General features: G+C 33.5%; 1 protein-coding gene across 1 annotated transcript in view; it reads left to right on the forward strand.

The window, feature by feature from the left end:
- The window catches only part of LOC112912708 (low-density lipoprotein receptor-related protein 1B-like), a 142,400-nt gene that overhangs the window by 14,322 nt on the left and 105,931 nt on the right, over positions 1 to 22,147 (forward strand). The window contains exons 5-11 of the mRNA XM_072745171.1: positions 254 to 386; positions 7,880 to 8,002; positions 12,677 to 12,802; positions 13,723 to 13,860; positions 15,254 to 15,388; positions 18,240 to 18,359; positions 19,977 to 20,218. Coding sequence (XP_072601272.1) covers positions 254 to 386; positions 7,880 to 8,002; positions 12,677 to 12,802; positions 13,723 to 13,860; positions 15,254 to 15,388; positions 18,240 to 18,359; positions 19,977 to 20,218 — 1,017 coding nt within the window. The remainder of the gene's footprint in view (positions 1 to 253; positions 387 to 7,879; positions 8,003 to 12,676; positions 12,803 to 13,722; positions 13,861 to 15,253; positions 15,389 to 18,239; positions 18,360 to 19,976; positions 20,219 to 22,147) is intronic.

Below are 22,147 nucleotides of genomic sequence, written 5' to 3' on the forward strand. Positions count from 1 at the left end.
CTTTATTCTTGGCACTGCCTAAAATATTAGGACAAGTACACTGAATACAGTAATTGCAGCAAATACCTGAATCTGCATGCTGTTTGTATACTAAACCCCATTGTCATTTGTAGAGGTTGTGTTCATTAAGTCAAAATAAAAGAAAGCCCCACAGTGTAATAAATCTCCAATATTGTCAGCTGCATGTTTATTTTGCCTTTGACTATGTCATTATCATTAATGAAAACTGCAGTGCCCATTTGTATTCGAACAGATGGACTGTGTGACTGAATGTAAGGAAGATCAGTTTCGATGCAGGAATAAAGCCCACTGTATTCCAATTAGATGGCTCTGTGATGGCATTCATGACTGTGTGGATGGCAGTGATGAAGACAACTGTGACAGAGGTAAGGTACTGTGTGTGTGTGTGTGTGTGTGTGTGTGTGTGTGTGTGCCCGCGCACACGGGTGCGCATGCCAGGGAATAAGAGAATGACAGTTAAAATGTTGTGCAGAATCAAAAGTGTGTTAGAGGCAGACGATAGGATCATCAAATGATTCTCTTTACCCATTCTTGTTTCATTGCACATTCTGTTCTGAGTAAGCAAAATCCGGCTAATTTCAGACAGTAAGTATCAATCTTCATATGACAAAGGCAATCAAAGCGGAGGTGTTTATTGCGTCCTACCATGTTCTCAGATAGGATGCTGGGTCAGAGATAGGGTCCAGAGAAGGGTGCAGGGAATATAACCACTATAACCACTACTACAAAACTAGTTTTGGTGTATGTTTTCTCTTCCACACTGTTTGTCTTACTATGAAAGAATGATAACATATGGCACACGATATTGCACATACTAAGTTGCTAGATCATATATAGGTTGCAGGTTGTGTCCCAAATTTCCTTTTTGCTATATGGCTGAGAAAATGACCTACATTTTTTGTCTGTCTGGAAGACAACTTTCAATTTTGTAGCACATTATTTTCTAGCTATGTGAAAATATTTCCTGGCAGATAATAACTTTTTAATTGTAACTCACTACATTAAAAGCAGCAGTTGTTACTACTTTAGAGCTAATGAGATGAAAGCGAAAAAATTGTGGGGCAAAGCTTCAAATGATCACAAATTCCACAACTCTTATTATTTTCATAATGTTAAATATGTTGTTTAAATGCAAAATTTCTTTTAAGCTGGTCACAAAAGTCTTTCAGTGGACTTTCCATTTCAGTATATTTGGAATATCCTCAACAGAGATGATACAAGATACTGAGTATGTTGCAGTGCATTTGAAAATGTATTCAGGGTTTATACGGTGTAAATACACCTTTGAAATGACATGGATGGACCTGGAATGGATAATGCTAAGATTTTAGCATTATACACCTCCTATCAACATTCATATCTCAAGTTTCTTTAATACTAAAGACTGTACATGTTATCTTTTTATTGTCTTCAGACAGAGTTGTTAAATGGCAGTATATTTTCTGGCATGAATTTTGATTATTGTCAGAATTAGGGCATTTTAGAACTGAACATTGCAGTAGTTGAAAGAAAGGGGCACCTCAATGCCAGATATCATATTGTTAGTCTTACATGGTGAGTATCAACTCACCTTGGTGGATTCACCAAAGACTTGCCTTTTTCCATATTTTACAGTTTGTTACTTGGTCTCAGCTTCATACTATTAGGTTTCTAAGAAGTCAGGCAGAGAAAGACAAATACTCATATGTGGAATTTAAGAAACAAAACAAAACAAAACAAAACGACACCAAAAAAAAGAAACAAAACATACTAAGGGAAAAAAAGAGAGGCAAATCAAGAAACAGACTCTTAACTAGAGAGAACAAACTGATGGTTATCAGAGGGGAGGTGGGTGAGGGGGTGGGTGAAATAGGTGATGGGGATTAATGAAGGCACTTGTGATGAGCACCGGCTGTCATATGGAAGTGATGAATCACTACATTGTACACCTAGAACTAATATTACACTGTATGCCAACTAACTGGAATTTAAATAAAAACTAAAAAAAAGAGAAAAAAGGTAAAATACTTCTAAAATATTTACTTCTGTAAATATCTAGTCACTCAAAAATATCCTCCATGTTGTTTAATACTAGATCAAACCTTTATGATTTACTAAGACCTTCATCCCAAACCTGATAAAGAATTGTAATATTCAGCAGAAGGAATCCTAGTTCTCATTTGGAATCTGCAGTGCTTTATATAGAGCCGTAAAAGGTTAGACTTCCCTAATAGCTCTTTCTACTTTTGGATAAGTTCTCACATTCACAATCTATAATTGGTCACCTTAGAGACTGTAAACTTTGTAGACCTTCTGGCACCGAAAGTTCTTAAATTCAGTCATATTCTAAGACTTCAGGACAATTAAATTACTCATCTTTTTCCATTTTCTAGCTAATGAGCTCCATCCTCTCAATTTCAGTCTGTCTTTCTCTCATTGCTTCTTGCCTGGGCTCATGTATTACCATGTAATTGGACTCTAACACATTCTACTCACTGCTGCCTGGTTCAGCTTATTGAAGCGTAGCTCTGATTATATCAATGTTTGCTCGAAGCTCTTCCTTCCTGGTTACGTACAAATATGGCCGTCAGGGTTACAAGAAAATGATCCTATTTTACTTCCTACCTGTATATTCTATTACTTCTCCTTACGGATCATATATCCTAGCCAAACTGAAGAATAAGTCTAGCAACAGTTTTCATGCTTTTCAACATCTTTCATGATCCCTCTGCTATTTTTTCCATCTCAATACCTTTGCCAATGAAAATTATATCTATCCTTTAGTCCACTAGGTTGCTACTGTCTTCAGTCAAATTGCCATTTCTTACGGTGTTTCCCTAGCAACTCTTGATTGCATTCTTGTTATCATATTCTTCCTTCTTTATAATTACTTCTGTATTAAGTTGACTAAGTTTCCCCTGTTGGAATGCGAGCTTCTTGATGTAAAAAATTAGGTACGCAAACAGAATGAAGAAATGCATCCCAGGCAGTGGGATCATTGTGCACAAAGTCTCAGAGGTGAGACAAAGTTTAAGTGTTTTAGGAACTATAAGTAATTGAAGATTCATGCTATAGAATTTGGTTTTAATATTAAGCATAATGAGAAGCTTCCCAAGCTTTTAAGGAGTCTTCAAGTATTATTTCAAAGGGAGAGAGTGGTAGACTTTGTACTATGTAATAAAACAGAGAATTTAATGAAGTGAGATTCAAGAGATCTAGTGTCTTGTCTTACTTCTAGGAACCTTTCTGTGCCCATTTTTCATATTATCAAATCCAACCACAGTGAAAAGTCTCTCAGAGCCATAAGAATATCTGGAAAGTAAGGATATATGTGTGTGTGTAAGGTCAATCCTGTCAGGATTTATCTATTAAAAAAAAATTCCGTAAGAAATATTTGTTTGAACAAAGAATTCCAGGTTAAAAATCAAACATTATAGTTAAAAAGACAGAACATTATAGCATTTGAAATCTGAGTTTTCTTTTAGATTTAAAATGGGTCTATTTAGAGTTTAAGCTTGGGGATCCCTGGGTGGCTCAGTGGTTTAGCGCCTGCCTTTGGCCCAGGGCATGATCCTGGAGTCCCTGGATAGAGTCCCACATCAGGCTCCTGCAGGGAGCCTGCTTCTCCCTCTGCCTGTGTCTCTGCCCCCCTCCTCATGAATAAATAAATAAAATCTTTAAAAAAATAAAATAAAATAAAATTTAAGCTTACTGATTAAAAAAGAGTGGAGGGCCTTTAACTGAATCATTTACAAATGTGTCTCAAAGCTCCTTGTCTCAATATTCATGTTTCTAATTTTTCTTGGGTTTCTTTTTGCCAGGTAAATTCCAGTGAATTATCATGGTGGTTAAAGTATTTGGTCCTGTATGGCTGTAGCTTAACACATAATCAAGTTCAGAATTCTAGTATTTAACTTACTTCCAGCAAGTGGTTTAGGTATTGGATAAATGTCCTTCAAGGCACTGAGGAAATGGAAGGCCAGAATAAATATCTCTCCTGTTAAATCTCACTTCATTCATCCCAAATCTGGACACATGAACTAAGTGTTAGGGTCTGGAAGGCAGTAGGCATGCAGGAACATTTTCCAAATGAATCCACTTTTTACTTTACTTTAAAAAGATGAACCGCCAAATACTGTGGAATTAAAAACAGCATTCATATTTTTAAAGGTAAAACATGATGCCTCAAGGAAACTTGATGTTTGTCTTCGCTCCCAAACCTTATTCCCCTAGCAATTTCAGTAGGAAAGATTGAGAATTATTCTTTTTATTTATTTTTTTGAGAATTGTTATTTTTAGTAATCATCGGCTCACAAGTGTGTTAACTACTAATTAAAATTATAAAATATTATCATATATTAAACATTCTATCCACCCAAATTAAAATGGGAACTCTAGATGCTTATTTTCTGTGATTATGGCCTGTCCAGATTTCAGTGAATCTGACAGAAGCTCAGTTATATTTAAACATAGGTTATTGTTTATAAATATGTGTGTGTATACACATACACTTTTATATTTTTCTAATCTTCTGTTGAGCTGATTAAGAACATGACTAATGACTAGGAAACTGGAATTTTGATCTAGCTAATCTCTTTAAATTATACCTTTTTTTGTTGCTTATGTGTGCCTCGTGCCATTTCAAAAATAAAGCATTTTATGTTAGACTCAAGATGTCATGGTAGGCCCATGATACTTTTTTTTTTTTAATGAAAATTCTTCATGATACAATAGGAAGCCTTTAGTAAGTTATCTTAAAACGTTTGTCTTATTGTTGTGATTGTGATTTCATTTATATTTATCTTCTTCTTAATTAAAATAGTAATAGGCCCAACACTCTTAAACGGGGCTAATTATAATGTTATCCAATGTGATACCTTTGGGAACTCATTTTTTTTTCCTTTTAACAAAACTGATGGGCTACAATTAAAATTTTCTGTAGTAATCAGAGGATGTCAGGAGTTCACAAATATTGTTTGAATATAATCCATTGTAAAATGGAACATGCAATAATGAGGTTTAATCATGAGGATTTTTACTCTGAAAGAATGTAACTTTCATATTCTATGGATTTTGATACTGAATTAAGCAACACTCACCTCCTATCAATATTAATATCTCAAGTTTCTTTAATGCTAAAGACTGTACATGTTATCTTTTTATTGTCTTCAGACAGAGTTATTAAATAGCAGTATATTTTCTGGCATGAATTTTGATAATTGAAATTATTGTCAGAATTAGGGCATTTTAGAACTGAACATTGCAGAAGTTGAAAGAAAGGGGCACCTCAATGCCAGATATTATATTGTTAGTCTTATGTGGTGAGTATCAACTTACCTTGATGGATTCACCAAAGACTTGCCTTTTTCCATATTTTAGAGTGTGTTGCTTGGTCTCAGCTTCAACTATTAGGTTTCTAAGCAATTGACCTATATTTCTCTAATCATCTCTCCCTACCATTAACCCTATCAGGTTTTTAAAAAGTTGAATTTCTTCCTCACCTTTTACTTCACAAAATTAATAAAAATCTTGAGGTTTATTCAGCATCTGGTCACCAAATTAGCAAATCTACCGATAGCTGTGCCTCGCCTAACCTCTCCCCCCTTACTTCTTCTTTAAATGGAAGATTTGTTGCAGCTCCAATCTAAGGATAATCCATTTATTTTACTTTAGATCTTAAATCCTTCACACTTTCTGAATTCTCAAGGAATTTGTTGTATCAATGACCTTTACTCTCTTCTGTATCCTCAAGCTTACTCTGTCTATTGAATTATTCTCAGAAGCTCTTAAAGATATCAGATATTTGCTTTACTCCATACAAATAACCGGTATCTCTTCGACACCTAACTTCCTCCTTTCTTCCTTCCCTTTAAGACCAAACTCCTGGAAAGGGATGAAAGATTACAGTCCCTACTAATTTTCATCTAATAATAACCAACTACAAACATTTCACTAAATCTACCACCACTTCACTGAACCTCCTCTCTTAGCATTATATAAATGTGCTAACTACTACCTTCTTGTTGGACCACTTTTCAGGTATTTCTCCAACCACTCTGGCTAATGTTCTGTCCTTTTGCAGCCTCCGTTTTATCTCTCCAATCTTTAAATGCTGATTTCCTCTGTTTTGTTCTAAATTTCAAATAACAACTGCACTCTGATCATTTCCAGCTACATATTTACAGGCCAGAACCTATCCTATATTTTAGATACATTTATCTACTATCCTGTTAAATATCACTACGTGGTTGTCTTACAAGTACCTTAAAAGAATTGTGTCATTATTTCTGCTAATATTGCTCCTTCTGATGTATTCCTTTATTTTTGAAAATACCAATATTTACCAAATTGTCCAAAAAAAAAAAAAAAAAACTGAGTACTGTGTTTGACTCCTCACTCCCCTTGCCACTTCATCTTTTTAGCTATGAGATCCTGAGGGTTCTACTTCCTGGAGCACCTCCCAAAGCACTTTCAAATGTAGCTACTCTAAATCAAATACCAGCAATTCTCTTCTGCACTGCTGCAACCCCTCTTCAAATTGTCTTTTCCCTCCTCCAGACTACTTGGCTTCACTCTTGCTATCTTCATTTCCAAGCTCTCCATACTCTTGCTAGTGTTATCATGTTAAAATCTAAATCTCATTCTGTCATGTGCTAAGTTAAATCTTTGCTACTCCACCTAAATTATTAAAGATTTGTCTGCAAGTCAGAACTCAACAAGATGAGCTGTTTGACCCTAACCTAGACTTATTATTGCCTCCAAAGTGCATCCACAAAATGAACAATGCTTCCTTTTGGGACTTTCTAGTCTCACAAGGATGAGCACTATCACTCCCTAGCCCCATGTTTTAATAGATATTCACTTTAAATATTTAATACTTTCAGTCATCAAATCTATTATAGAAACCATATTTATTATTTTATGTATGAGGTTTAAATAAGTAGTGAAATTCTCTGAGAGCAATCTTATTTATTTTAATTCTGAATTCCCATCAAGTTACTTTGTGTTGTTTTCCCAGGTACTGCTTGTAAATATGATCTTATAAATCACTTTAAGCATGCCTCTCTTATAACATAGGAAGACATTAAGTCCCAGAGAAATTAATAGACTTGTCCAGAGCAAGAAAAAGGAAGTTCCTAATCCTAGAACCATTGCAGTTTCCACTATATTATTACATATCTAGATACATCACCAAAGTTTATTAGTATTTTGGGTCCATACACTTAATTTTAAGTGGAAGCATAGCCTTATATTCTTGATGTTTTCTATTTAATTGTGAAAGGAGAAAAAAATGCAAACATTTGTAAAATACACAAAAAACCAAGGACGCTATTGTAGTTTTTATAAGGATGACTGTAATATCTCACCACATTACCAACTTCTAATTCTGTTATAAAATTAGCTGATTCTCTGTGATTGCAAAACACTTTTTATTGGTTATTCTGTCTTCAGCAATTCAGTTTGTTTGTTTCCAGATACAGCTGAATTTTCTAACAGTTTTGAAAGGATCTTTTCTTTCCAGAACAACACAACTTTTATAATGAAAATTAATACTACTTAAAGTTAAGTTTATTTATAGTAAAATAAAAATCATGTAAAATGGAAGATAATTTACATTTGAGAAAACTTTCTTCTATCATCTTATTGGTATTTTCTTTAAAAATATATGTCTGCATAATATCAGATTATTTTGAAAAGTAAAACATGAGTAACTTAAAAAAATAGCTTGGATACTACTTGTCCCAGTACTGTATAGGAAAATAATATAAGGAAGTGAGAAATAAATACTGTGCTAAGAATTAGAGGAATGTGTGTCCTGCTGGCCAGCACTAATTATGCTACATCTCTATGTCTCTTTTTCTTTTTCTTTTTAATAAAGGAGGAAATATATGTAGAGCAGATGAGTTTCTCTGCAATAATTCCCTTTGCAAACTCCATTTCTGGGTGTGTGATGGAGAAGATGACTGTGGAGACAACTCTGATGAAGCCCCTGATATGTGTGGTATGGCATGTCACATGGATCTAGATTATATTCTCATTTCCCGATCTAATTTACTGGCATGAATCAATGAAGTGGTGAGACAAACCACAGAGTCTACCATCCTGAGGTTAGGTAGTTACATACACAGCTTTTGTTCAGGTAATAGGAGATTACTCTGTTCAAAGTTGAGGACTTTATGGAAAATCCCCCTAAATCTGAACTTGCACATGTCAACACTATTCAGAAGATAGTTTATAGCCTGTTTGGAGGATTAAGAGTAGCTGAATTTTTGAATTATATAAGGTTCATATAAGGACTTTGGCTCTGTATCAAATTGGTCACTTAGACTAAAACATTTTTTTTGGATGGATAAATACATGGAAAAAATGTGAATAATAAAATCAAGTAGTTCCAAAAGTTACCCACTACTGAGACCAATGTTGTTCAGAGAAGGGATATATATGAGATAATATGTAAATATATTGATATATTTTAATATGTAAACATATAGATTTATTTTAATATATGAGTATATATTAATATATTTAAATATTATGTATTATTTATTCATATACGTTCTACATTATAATTATAAATATATTAACATATCCATATGTATTTAGACTAAGCAGAGAACTTAAATTAGGAGTTATATAACATTTCAGTCTGAAAATCTTAACAAAAGCTAGTGTTTCTTCAAATTCATTTTATTCAACTGATAATTGTCAGGAATGTACTTATGCAACCAGCAACTATAAATGTCCAATTTTATACCACCAAAGGAAAGGATTTCTTATACCTAGCAAACATTTTTCGTCCTTTCTTCACATTCTTTGCATCTAATCTCCATAAAAAATGCATTTCACCTCTAAATTAAAGATATTTTAATTATTAATTATTTAATTATTTGGAAATAATTAAGTAGCACATCAGATGAATGAAAGAAAGCATAGCATAAGTGTATATACTTAAGTTATCTGTTCTATTTGGTGGACCAGGTTAAACCAATATTTTTTGATAGATGATGACTGACTACTGACATTACAATTGAATAAAAAACAAAGAGGCAGTCTTATTTTTAAAAGGATTTAAAACTTAAAAATGAAAGTCTTTGGAGAATGTCCTCTGCAGGCACAACTAATGAAGTTTCAGTTTTAGTTCTACATAATCTTATACAATGGGTTTATACCAGAGATTATGTTGTTTCTGAATTATAATAGAAAAATATGTGCACACACATAATTTATAAAAATAATGGGTTCTGGCCATGTAGGTGAAAGGGATGGGTGGAGGGAAGGTGGAAGACATAATGTTGTAGGCAAGATGTAGACAACCCTGAGGCAGAGCACACCATAGCTTCCTGGAAGGACTGAAAGATCCATGAGCTTGGAGAATACAGAACAAAGTAGATGCTGGTTTAGGATGAAACTGAAGAGACAGAAGAGTCTGGAACCTTGTGAGTCTTCATAAGGATTTTTAGATTTAGCCTAAAAGTAATTAATAAATCCAAAAAGTTTTGGGTTACCTGGGTGGTTCAGTCAGTTAAGCATCCAGCTCTTGATTTCAGCTCAGGTAGTGATTTCAGGGTTATGAGATCAAGCCCCATGTTGAGCTCCACACTGGACATGGAGCCTGCTTAAGATTCTCTCTTCCCATCTCCCTCTGCTCCTCCCCTCAACCTCCCTCTCTAAAAGTAAGTAAGTAAATAAATAAATAAAATTTTAAAAATATTAAAAAATAAAAGAATACTAAAAAGTTTTAAGTACAACAGGCATATAGTTATATTTATATTTTACATATATAGGATTGAAAGGGGCAAGGCTTGGTAAGATAATTGCTGTACTCTAGGCAAGCTATGCTAGTAGCTTGGGTTAAAATACTGGTATCACATGATGGCAAATATACACAGATTTGAAGGTGATTTAAAAACTAAAATAAATTGGATTAAGCAATAGATTAGATACATGGGACAAGGAAGAGGAAGTTATTAAGTATAATTTGTAGGGTGTTTGTGCTTTCACAGTTGAATACATAGGTAACATAGGAAAAGGAACAGTGTTGAAAGTAAAGATTAAACGCCTGGTTTGAGATATACTTGAGGAAACATTCAAGTACAGATTACATGTAGGCTCTGTTTGATTCTAAAGCTTGAAGAGCTGATCTAGAGTTATAAATGTCCAAGTCAGAATAAAATGGAGTAATGAATACTACAGAATTTGTAAGATTTAGGCTGAGTGAGAGTAAGATATAAGAGAAGTGACTTAGGATAGAATATTGAGGGCTACCAAACATCTAAATAAATACAAGCAGCAGGAAAAGACTCAGGTGAGTGACCACAAAATAATTTGGGAAAAAAAAGTAGGAAGAGAAATACCAAAGTAATGAAATGTATCAAGAAAGATGGAAAGGTTCCTGAAAAGTCAGGAAAAAATGATTTTCAGAGCATATGAAAAATTAGTTTTAGATAAGGGTAGTAAGCCCTTTTCTGTTATTAAAAATTTTAACATGAATTAATTTATTGATGCCAGATGTCCCCTAAATATTACTATATATAGATATAGATGATTTCTAACCTTCTAGGATAGTTGGTGGCTTAGGTGAATTAGAGTTAAAGGTCATTGGGTATGAAAAACTCAAGGAGCTAAGAGGTACAGGTATTGATTGGCTGGTTTGTTAAAGGCGAGTGTTGATCAGTCATTTAGGATGTTGAAATGAATTTGGATGGAGGGTTTTAATGATGAAGGAAAGTCTACAGTCTTTAATAAACTTGGGAAGGGGTGATGTTTACAAGGTTGATGAGAAAATAGCAATAAAAAAGATGTATAATCAAATGGCCATCAAAATAATAGTTTTTATTTTTAGTTTCTTTTTAAAAACAGATGTGAGGATATAAAAAAAAAAGTTCTGAAAGCTAAAGCTGGAAATTAGGGAATATTTGAACATGAGATAACATGAAGTTTGAGAAATTTAAGAGATATTTCTTAAAAGACCTAAAGGGGAGGAACTATGCTTGGAGTGGGAACCAGATTTCAGTTAAACCAAGGAGGTCATACAAGAAGAAGTGTGGCATACTTAAGGAGCTAATAAAATGGTATTGATAGAATATTAAGACTGTCAGGGATGAGTGGTATGGACAAAATAATGATCAGTCTATTATGCCATGTAAAGTATCTTAAAAAATGATTTTATGTATTTATTCATGGTGGAGAGAAAGGCAAAGACATAGGCAGAGGGAGAAGCAGTTTCCCTGCAGGGAGCCTGATGCCAGACTTGATCCCAGGACCTCAGGATCATGACCTGATCTCAAGGCAGATGCTCAACCACTGAGCCACTCAGGTGCCCCTGTCATGTAAAGTATCCTAAATTTTATTCTGAAAATGCTGGATAACTATGGGAGAGATGATCAGATTGATGTCTAAGGTGATTGTTCTGGTGCCTTTTGGAAGATCTTAGGTTGAGCAATGAAACATACACACTTGGGATTCTACTGTTATTTTCTCTGTAAGAGATAATCAAGAGCTGCGTTATTATAGCTGGTATATATGGAGAAAAGAAGGCAAATTTGGGGACTGTGTCAAATGGACTTGTTGACTAGTAAGAGTTGAAAGTCAATAAGAGGAATGCATTTAGATAACCCCAGACTTGTAGCTATTATTTGCTACTAACTGAACCATGGAAATAACACAAAGCTTATGTCTGGGGAGAAGGAAATCCAGCTTATGTCTGGAGTTTTGAACTTCCTGAATTTGAAATTCTTGAAGAGATATCCTATAGTCAACTGTGAGATGCTAAAATTAGTTAGTAAATTGAAAGTCATAAGGGTATAGTATAAAGTAAATCCATGAAAATGAATGAGAGAGAATATCAGCAGAGAATTCACGAGTGAGATCAGGAAACCAATGAAAGAGTCCTGGATTATTCCACACATAAGGAAAAAGAGTCATGAGAGATGTATCCTACTCTAGAGATGGAAGTCTTCAGATTAGATAATAATAGAAAGGACAATGGTAAAATTCTCTGGCTTTCATTGTTGTCACTTTAACACGTACACACACACACACACACACACACACACACACACAAAGCTACATATACCCATAAATATTAAAAATAAATAACAGAGATCCCCTATGTGACTCAAATATATATTTACACATTCCTTTACAGAGATACAAAGCAAGAAACACAGTTATAGCATTGCTGGGGCATTTTTTCACAGGATGACCTATTTTCAAATTTGGGCCTGTAACATATGCTTGCTCAAGCTCTATTCTGTGTGAAATTGCTCTTTCAAATAGCTTAGTGTCCTGCCATGTTGTATAAACTGCAGGCATAAATTAATTTGGTACACCAAGTGAAGTCAGCTAAGATAAGGCATCTGGAAATGAGACCATGAAGTTTGGTTCTTTTTCTTTATTTCATTTGAGCTGTGCACTCTTTTCTGTAGTTAATATAAATAACGAGGATCATAGCTTCTATTATCACACATTTTCCAGTACCTACATGAAGGCAATTTCCACAACAAAAGATATTCATAAAAGTCAGATTAAGGATTTGAAAAGAAGAAAACAAAAAAAAGCAAAAACTAATACAAAACAAAAAAAGGAAGACCCTCCCCCAGAAAGGATGATTCCTCATAACTCAGTGTACCCAAAGGAGCTGCTTTTCTTTTTTCTTTTTCTTTTTTTTTTTCAGCCAAATTTCTTTGCCCACCCACAAGACCTCACAGATGCAGAAATAACAGAATATGCCTGCAGCCTGAGCAAGTATGCAATGGGATTGATGACTGTGGGGACAACTCAGATGAAGATCACTGTGGTGGTAAATCCATTTAATGTGAAATAATTGATTCACTGACAGCTACAAGATAATATAATGGTTTGGGGGCACAAAAAATTAAAAAGAAGTATTTTCCATGTGGCATGTCTGAGGATATTTTTTTCAGACACTTGATCTTCTGACACGGTATGAAAATAATCTGCTAACATTCATTTGAATAGTAGAGTTGTGCTGCTTTATCCAAAGTCTCTACTAGTCTGTAAGTCTCCTTTGATTATACATACTTTATTCCAGAAAATACTGTGTGAGAGAAAGAAAAACATAGTGGTAAAAAATGCTCTCTGTTGGGCAGCCCGGGTGGCTCAGTGGTTTAGCACTGCCATCAGCCCAGGTCGTGATCCTGGAGACCTGGGATTGAGTCCCACATCCTAAGGTTCTCTGCATGGAGCCTGCTTCTCCCTCTGCCTGTGTCTCAGCCTCTCTCTGTGTGTCTCTCATGAATAAATAAATAAAATATTTTAAAACATAAAATAAAAGTGTTCTCTGTTAAACAGTTCCTTGAGGGGAGAGTGCTACTAAAGAATGTATGTCTGCATACACAATCCCTTCTTCACAATAAAACTAAAGACTATGCTAATGTATGCGACAAAATCATTTGGTGGGTGACAAACCCTGACTTAAACTGGTCTGGAGCAGTTTGTAATGCTTTAAAAACAAAGTCCCACTTAGGGTGAATATTCAAACATTTTCCTATGGAAATATAGTGTTACTTATTATAGGGTAAATGCACTGTTACTTTTCTAAAAATCCAGAATTTCAGAATTCTTTTATTTGGCCCAAGAGCTTCATATGGATTGTGGAGTCATGTTTTTCACAGTGTTTAGTAAAATCTTGAATGTTTGTGTACTCAGTAAATTTGTTTTGATTCTGTGAAGCACTAATCATTTTTAATTACTTTATAGGTAAGCTTACATATAAAGCAAGACCATGTAAAAAAGATGAGTTTGCTTGCAGCAATAAAAAATGTATCCCCATGGACCTCCAGTGTGATCAACTTGATGACTGTGGAGATGGTTCAGATGAACAAGGCTGCAGAATAAGTAAGTTTATTTTCAAACAGTATACTTTTTGGGCGGCAAGCCCTTGCCAACACAACCTTGCAATGCCACTTAAATTATATCAAAAAGTATGAGGTAGGAAAGTTCAATTTCACAATAAGTACCCTTATTAGGGCCGAACCTGAGATCTCAAATTCCAATTACAGACTTTGATGTCACCAAAGAAATCTGTATCCCTTAATATTTTATTTTATAAAATATAAATTTAATATTTTTGATTCTTATAATGATATTTAGTTTAAAAGAAGGTAAGGTGTTAATAATGTATTCAGTGTTTTAAGATTTTAATCCATTGCTGAGTTATTCTTGAAGACATCATTTGTTTTATTCATTTGGAGCGTGGTGATATTTGAGTTATTAGACCTTGGTTATTTTTGTGTTTAATGTTTGATATCTAATTTTTCAAATTAAGAAACATAACCAAACTTATAACTTTAGATTCGGATTGCTTGTAAAAGTCATAAAATACTTTCTACTATGGAGTCTTTTATTTTTTCTCATTTATGCATCTGAATTGTTCCTCACTGGGTGATGAAGCATTACCCGCTACAATATGGCCACGTATTATCTCAACTGAGGTATATATAATTCCACTGATGTACTTTAATTAATTATAAAATATTCAAAAGTCAGTGGAGATTAATAATGGCTAAAATTCTGATAAAGTTTTCATATTTCAAAATAACTTGATATATGTCAGTAAATAGAGCTAATCCAACAATATTTTTATAATAATGTCCCTCTCACTTATTTGAATGCTATAATGTTTTCTGGAATAAGAGATAAAGCTATGAAATTGCAACTACTATGCTAGAAATGACAAATAACACAAGTCTGTCCTAACTTGTGTAACAGCCCATGACCACTGGAGCATGTTGCTCCTCATACATATTTCCAGGCTGAAAAAGTTTAAGAACTGATGATTTAGCCTACTTGTTTGAATAACATGATAGTACCCTTGATTGAATTCCTGAATACTAAATTTAGGTTAGCAATTAATGGCCACATGTCTAGGTAGCTTGTAGGAAATCTTTTGGTTCTTAGAGAAGGGTGTAGTCCTCATTTGTACCTTAGTAATGACAACCTATCATTAAAAACGTTGACTCTTCCTTTTACAAAATAGTGTACTTCAGTAACAGCTGTAAATATCAGCTATTGGCAGTTTGGTCTGAACTATAGTCAATGTAAATGAGCTTATGTTTTATCTGCTTCTACACCTTTATAAGAAATGAGGGCTTTAGAGAGAAGATCATAATCTTATAAATTCAAAAAGTTATCTATGGAATAATAAATATAATTTCAAATTTAAAAAAAAGTAAACTCCCACTTCAAGAATTAGAATTATATTAGTTTTGATGGCATTTTTAAATCCCAGCTCCTGCTGAATATACCTGTGAAGATAATGTGAATCCATGTGGAGATGACGCATATTGTAATCAAATAAAAACATCTGTTTTTTGTCGCTGTAAGCCTGGATTTCAGAGAAACATGAAAAACAGACAGTGTGAAGGTATAGTACATTTCCTCAACAGCTTGCTCTTAAATCTTTAGGTTATAAAAGACTCACAATGCTGTTAAACTGTGAGATGACATGGGATTGATTTTCATCAGATTGGTGTGTATCTATGGGATACCGTTTTACCTACAAGAGTGAAAGTCTCTCGGGTCAAGAGCCTATTTGTTTGTACTGCTAAGCTAACCATCTCTGAGGCTACAAAGCTTTTTCTATAGCAAATTCAGATCTGCAGGAATTTCTATTGTACTGTTACAACTTTGTTTTGAAATGCAAATAACAAAATTGCTGGTTCAGGAACTATTGGAGAATTGGAGGCACTTCATGAAAGACCATGTTTATGATGACCCATTTCTCGTGAGTTGTGGCATTTGCAGTACTGCAATAGGTAATTCACTTTTAGAGAACTGTGGGCTTTTGTCCTAACCCATTTCCTAAACAGTGCTTTATATTATCAAAGTCCCTTCTAAAATTCAAAGACAGGATCTAGATAAATCTCTGTCAACTTACTTGAGACCATTTAAAAATCGAGCAAGGTAGGATAGGATTTCACAGTAAATTATATGTAAATATACTATACATTGGGGCTTTAATAGAGAGCCATGAAATACAGACCTATATGTATTTACTGCCAGTTTCTCCATTAAAATTGATATTATTGTGATTAGAGTTGTCTAAGTTTGGCTTATCTAAGGAAATTCAAGTTGTAAAACGCTTTCTACTAGCTTCCTTCTCTACTGTCCATTTTATTCTTGGGTAAAGAAACATGATTTTGCATTGCATCAATCAAAATGAGATTATTGAATTGAATTGGTTATATTCGCCCAAAAGAGAATGAAGTGTGGACATGTCATATTTATGTACATTTTGAATTATATACCAGTTTGGAATATTCGTTACATTTTATTTTTCCATTAACATGGAACACTGAAAAATAACAGCCTAGGTTTTTATTTTTTTTTAAGATTTATTTATTTATTTATTTTAGAGAGAGAGAGTGGGGGAGGAGCAGAGGGAGAGGGTTAGAGACAACCTCAAGCAGCCTCCCTGCTGGCATGGAACCCAATCTCAGGACCCAGAGATCATGACTTGAGCCAAAAGCAAGAGTCAGGTGCTCAACTGACTGAGCCACCCTGGCACCCCTAGGTCTTCACTATTGTAATTTAAAAAGCAAATTATTGGGATGCCTAGGGTGGCTCAGTTGATCAAGCGTCCACCTTATGCTCAGGTCATGATCCCAGCATACTGGTATCAAGCCCCACATCAGGCTCTCTGCTCAGGAGAGAGCCCGCTTGCTTCTTCCTCTCCCTCTGCTTCTCCTCCTGCTTGTGTGTACTCAATCTCTCTCTCTCTCTTTCTCTCTCTTTCTGTCAAATAAATAAAATCTTGAAATAAATAAAATTAAAAGCAAATTATTCTTTTAAGTTTTTATTTATTTATTCATGAGACAGAGAGAGAGAGACATAAGCAGAGGGAGAAGCAGGCTCTCTGCAGGGAGCCCAACATGGGACTCCATCCCAGGACCCTGGGATCATGACCTGAGCCAAAGGCAGACACTCAATCACTGAGCCACCCAGGTGCCCAAGAGCAAATTATTTTTCAAGGCTAGATTATTTCTTTTTTTCCCCAGACACTTTCTCTTGATTGTATATAAACACACACATGCACACATCCACAACTTCTTCAAATTTTAATTTCAAACATTAATTTTCTAACATTTGTCTGTGAATAATGGACTCTATTTCCTGCACATACTTATGAAAATTAAAACTTCCATTCTCAAACATTTCTGTGTTTTTAATTATATTCTATGGCAAATACAAGCTGCAACTTCATTCTTCATTTTAAGTTGCTAGAAATCCGGTATTTTTATTGTGCAAATTAATAACTTTTGCACTTCAATAAAATTTGTATCCTTACTGAAGGAAGTTTTGATAGTAAGGAAAAGCAATTTGATTTGGTATGGAGGAAGGGAAAGACATTACTTTGATTCATAATTCAAGGAATTCAAATGTGTTTTTGCTTTTCCTATATATAGCTCAAAAAGAAAATAAGAAATCACTATTTGATGTTAGAACCAAAGCACTTTAATTAGAATATATAAAGAGAAGACAGATTACCAAAAATACCATCAGAGAAGTAGAAATGTATTAATAATTGCTGTGTGCCAGGCACTGTTTTAGGTACTGGACATGTGTGAGATTTTTCCATCCTCTATGAAAGCTCATGGTACCAACATTAGTGTGCATATATGTGTATGTGTGTTTAATTTCTCTGTACAACATGGCATATATATTATATATGAAATATAGTATATACAGTGTTGTAAGAGAGAAATACCCAGATAGCAAACAGTGGAGAAACTATGGTAGGGATGTATGTTGGTGGAGAACAAGCAAGGTTTCGCTTTAGGTGGATCTTGAGAGATGAGTAAGAATTCTCTATGTGAAGGTGAGCAAGGATATTATATGATGTGTACAAAGGTGTGAAGGTAAGTAATTAGAAAGAGTCTTAAAAGGAAACCTCAAGAAGTGTGTGTTTGAGTGACGAAAATACTAGGGAAGTGCTATTTCAATAGCAATGAAAGTGCTATTTCAATGTGTTAAGTGGATTAAAAAGCAATGTACAAGCAATTGATGAATTATTATAGTGAAACTATTGTAAAAACTTGCTAAGGCCAGAAAATGTGACAGAGCAAATCACAGACTTGAGAGTTTTAAAAGACAGTAAAAGAAATAGAAATAAGAAGTAGAAGGAAGAAAAATAAATTTGTCTTTTTTTACATGTCTGAAAAATGGAAGTGCTAATTGAGGGTATGATGATGCTATTTTGAGCTTTTCTCTTCTAGATCTTAATGAATGTTTGGTGTTTGGCACATGTTCCCACCAATGTATAAACATGGAAGGGTCATATAAATGTGTGTGTGACCAGAATTTTCAGGAAAGGAATAACACCTGCATAGCAAAAGGTAAGATCATAACAATTATTTCAAATGCTAATATAACTGTTATAAATATCTTATGGGAAAACAATGTTTCATATTATATTTTAGCAATAGCTCCATGTTTGAAAATAGAAATAAGTCTCTTTTCAATATTGGCTAATTTTCCCAGTTTGTTTGTTAACCTTCTTAATTAATCTAATCTAGGATGGTTTATAGACATGACTGTCAAATACATTGTAACTGTTAAAATCATTTTTGTGTTTAAAAAATTGGTCAGAAGGAGGGAAAAGTTTTTACAAGTCAATGTGATAGACTGTAAAGCATCTTTGTTTATGGACTGCCCTCAGTGTATTTGAGAAATATTATTATATACCAATGGATAAAAATAACAGGTTAAAGGCTAGCATTGTAAGGAGAATGGAATTTTGAGTAAGAATATAAAAAGTTTTAAGTAAAATCATGCTTTAATTCAGACCTCCTTTACTTAGGAATAAAATTTGTTAAACTTCAAAAAAAAACCCAGGTATTTGGGGCTTTTTTGGGAATGAATTTTCATGCTCTGGTTTTTACTAAGAATATCATAACAAAGATTGTTAGTTATAGGGCAGGATTGGACAATTGTAATAAAACAGTTATTACAGGTGGAAAACAACATGATATAGTAGATTAAGGATGGGCTGTAGAGGTAAATATACTTGAATTTGAATCCTAGCATTGCCCTTCTGTAATCTTTGGCCCTGGGGAAGTTATTAAACTCTCTGAGCCTCAATTCCTCATCTATAAAATGGAAATATGTATCCCTGCTTTCCATAAGAGGGGATAAATTGTGAAATCTTTTCCATAATGCCTGTCATAGGGTAAACATAACCAAGTGAGAACTATTAAAACAATAGTGCTGAACTATACTTCATTGTTTTTTTTTAATTTGCAGATGGTGTGTATGCAATTCAATATTTACAGTTCCATCAATATTTTAATTAATAAATTGAGAATTCAGTCTAGGGTTTTACTTGTCTCAATTTGCAAATAACATTAGAATTCTATTGTAGGTATGAAAACTTCAGGCTACAGGCATCAACTAGAAATATTCTAAATGATATTGACATTACGATAATTTAATGTAGTAAATAGTAATATCTTCTTATGATAAAAATAGAATATTTGAGATACATGAATATTAAAAAAGGAAGACTTTCCTCCTCTTAATTTTCATTGCTTAACCTAATACAATGATGATAAACTGAATGCATAAACTGGATACTCAGGAATGTTAGAGGATTAATGAGTACACAATATAGCATCTGAATATTGAGGATCAAAGCATTAGAACATAATGCACTGCAATTTATCAAAAGAAATCCCTCTTTATGAAAAGAATATCTACTACAAATACCTAATTTCTAGCCATAAGGTAAGCTTTGCCCTGGGAAAACCTACATCAATAAGTCTTAGAAATGTTTAAGAACATGTATATTAGAAATAAATCATTGAAGACTAAAACATGATATAAAGTTGTTTGATTTTTATAGAGCAAGAAACTGTGTTAAGTATAATAATTCAAGATAATTTAAAAATACAATCATTGCTTTTACATTAGTTGAAATTTACTTTATTTTTGTATTTTATTATAATAATCTCCAGGCTCTGAAGATCAAGTTCTCTACATTGCTAATGACACTGATATCCTGGGTTTTATATATCCATTCAACTACAGTGGCGATCATCAACAAATTTCTCATATTGAACATAATTCAAGGATAACAGGGATGGATGTATATTATCAAAGAGATATGATAATTTGGAGTACTCAGTTTAATCCAGGCGGAATTTTCTACAAAAGGATCCACGGCAGAGAAAAAAGGCAAGCAAACAGTGGCTTAATTGTAAGTAAATAACATTGACTATTTGAAGTCAACCTTTCCATCTCTCTGTTTTTTTTTTTTTAATCTATCCATCACAATATATGATTATAGGAGGTAATGAATATAGTCAATGATTTCTCCCAATATTCTCCATATAAAGAAATAAAACATTTCCCTTCTCAATTAATCTCACAGCAACATATAATTTAATTGCATGAAATTATTTGTTTGAATACATTTGCTTTAACTATGTAAAAATGGTAATGAATAATACTCAATATTTCTAGTACATTTCATATTTTGTATTATTTAACCTTATATTATGAAGGTGAGTTTTTTTTTCATTGTGATATGAGATTGAGAATCAATCTCAATTGTTTTTATGTTAGAAAATAAAATGTCAAAATATGCAGGGTATACCTTTTCATTTTAACAATATCAGAAATATACCTCTCTTCTAGGGCAAGAGATCAAATCAATTGTGCAACCATTTCTTCTGACTCCTGATAACTGTATTTCAGGGAACATCCAAAAACAGAGCAATATTGTTTGCTGGTATATGATGGACATGTTGATTATCATGGTTATTCTTTTTGAGAAAAGTAAACTAGAACATTTGTTTAGATTTGTGGTTATAGACTATCCTTTTTTGTTTTAGAGTATGTCATTTTATTGTGTATTTTATATTTTGAAGTAACCTGGGAGAAAAATGACAGATAAATACTTATTTTTATGGGGCCTGGCCCCTTCCCATACAACCAAAAAGTCAAGTGCTATTACAGTAGGATATAATTGAAGCTTTGCATTTGAAAAGAATCAGGGGTGCCTATCTGGAAGTCCTTAACTATCTTTGCCATGGTATCTACCATAAAGACTCAAACTGCATGAATACCATTTGATAGAAATCTGGAATACATTTTTATCAGGTAGATGGCAATAATCTGGTTTTAATGAAGTTATATTGCCTTTCTAATCCAGGTTAGATTAAATTAACTGTGAGTAAAAATCCATATATATCAGAATTGTTTCTTCAACAAATCCTCCACCAAACACAGTATTATACAATACCTTTAAGTTGTATTAAGAACAATTCCAGAAGAGAGCCAAAAACTTTAGTAGATCACTCTGCCTTCTTTCACTTACTTATTTTTATCAGAACAAAAATCTGGTTTTAGTCTTGGCTAACTCTAGCTTTCTTTATCTGTAAAACACAAGTCTGCTTTGCAAAAACATTGCTCCTATGTACCATTTCACATGTTATCAATGAAGTGATGAGTATGTACTGTAGAGTTACATTGCCTGGGTTTTAATCCTTGATCCTGTTTCTTACTAGCCTCTAAACTGCTCTACCCTATTTCATGAAGTTTTAGTGAGGAATATATACTGTATGTATATGTGTTAGTGTTGATAGTTCTTGGCATATAATAAGTACTATATAGTATCTATACAGTAGTACCTTGCTATATTAACAGGATGCTGCCGCTGCTGCTGCTGAGAACAGTGATGACAATGATGGTGTTGATAATGTTGATTGACAAGGTGTTCTTCTCTAGGATGTATATTATCATATGAAAAATTATTTGCAACTTACCTTTGTCTGAATTTTATTTTCTAAAAATACATCTTTAATTTGATATAATTTTTTCAGTGAAAATTATTTGATAATTAGTTTTGTCCTTGGGGAGATTAAAAATTAATATATAGTCAGTATCTTCTAGGGAACAGAATTTATACAGATCTCTAAATTTTTATTTTTACACATAGAAATGTATAAATGTATATGTTTTCTTTGTATATTATATATTTATTTATCTGTATATATTTTCTATATTTTAAAGATGTTTTTATTTGTTTATTTGAAAGACTGAGGGAGAGAGAAAGAGAGAAAGAGAGCATGAGCAGGGGGAAGGGCAGAGGGAGAGGGAGAAGCAGACTTTCCACTGAGCAGAG

Source organism: Vulpes vulpes, unplaced genomic scaffold (assembly GCF_048418805.1).
Source record: "Vulpes vulpes isolate BD-2025 unplaced genomic scaffold, VulVul3 Bu000000699, whole genome shotgun sequence".
Classification (NCBI taxonomy): Eukaryota; Metazoa; Chordata; class Mammalia; order Carnivora; family Canidae; genus Vulpes; species Vulpes vulpes.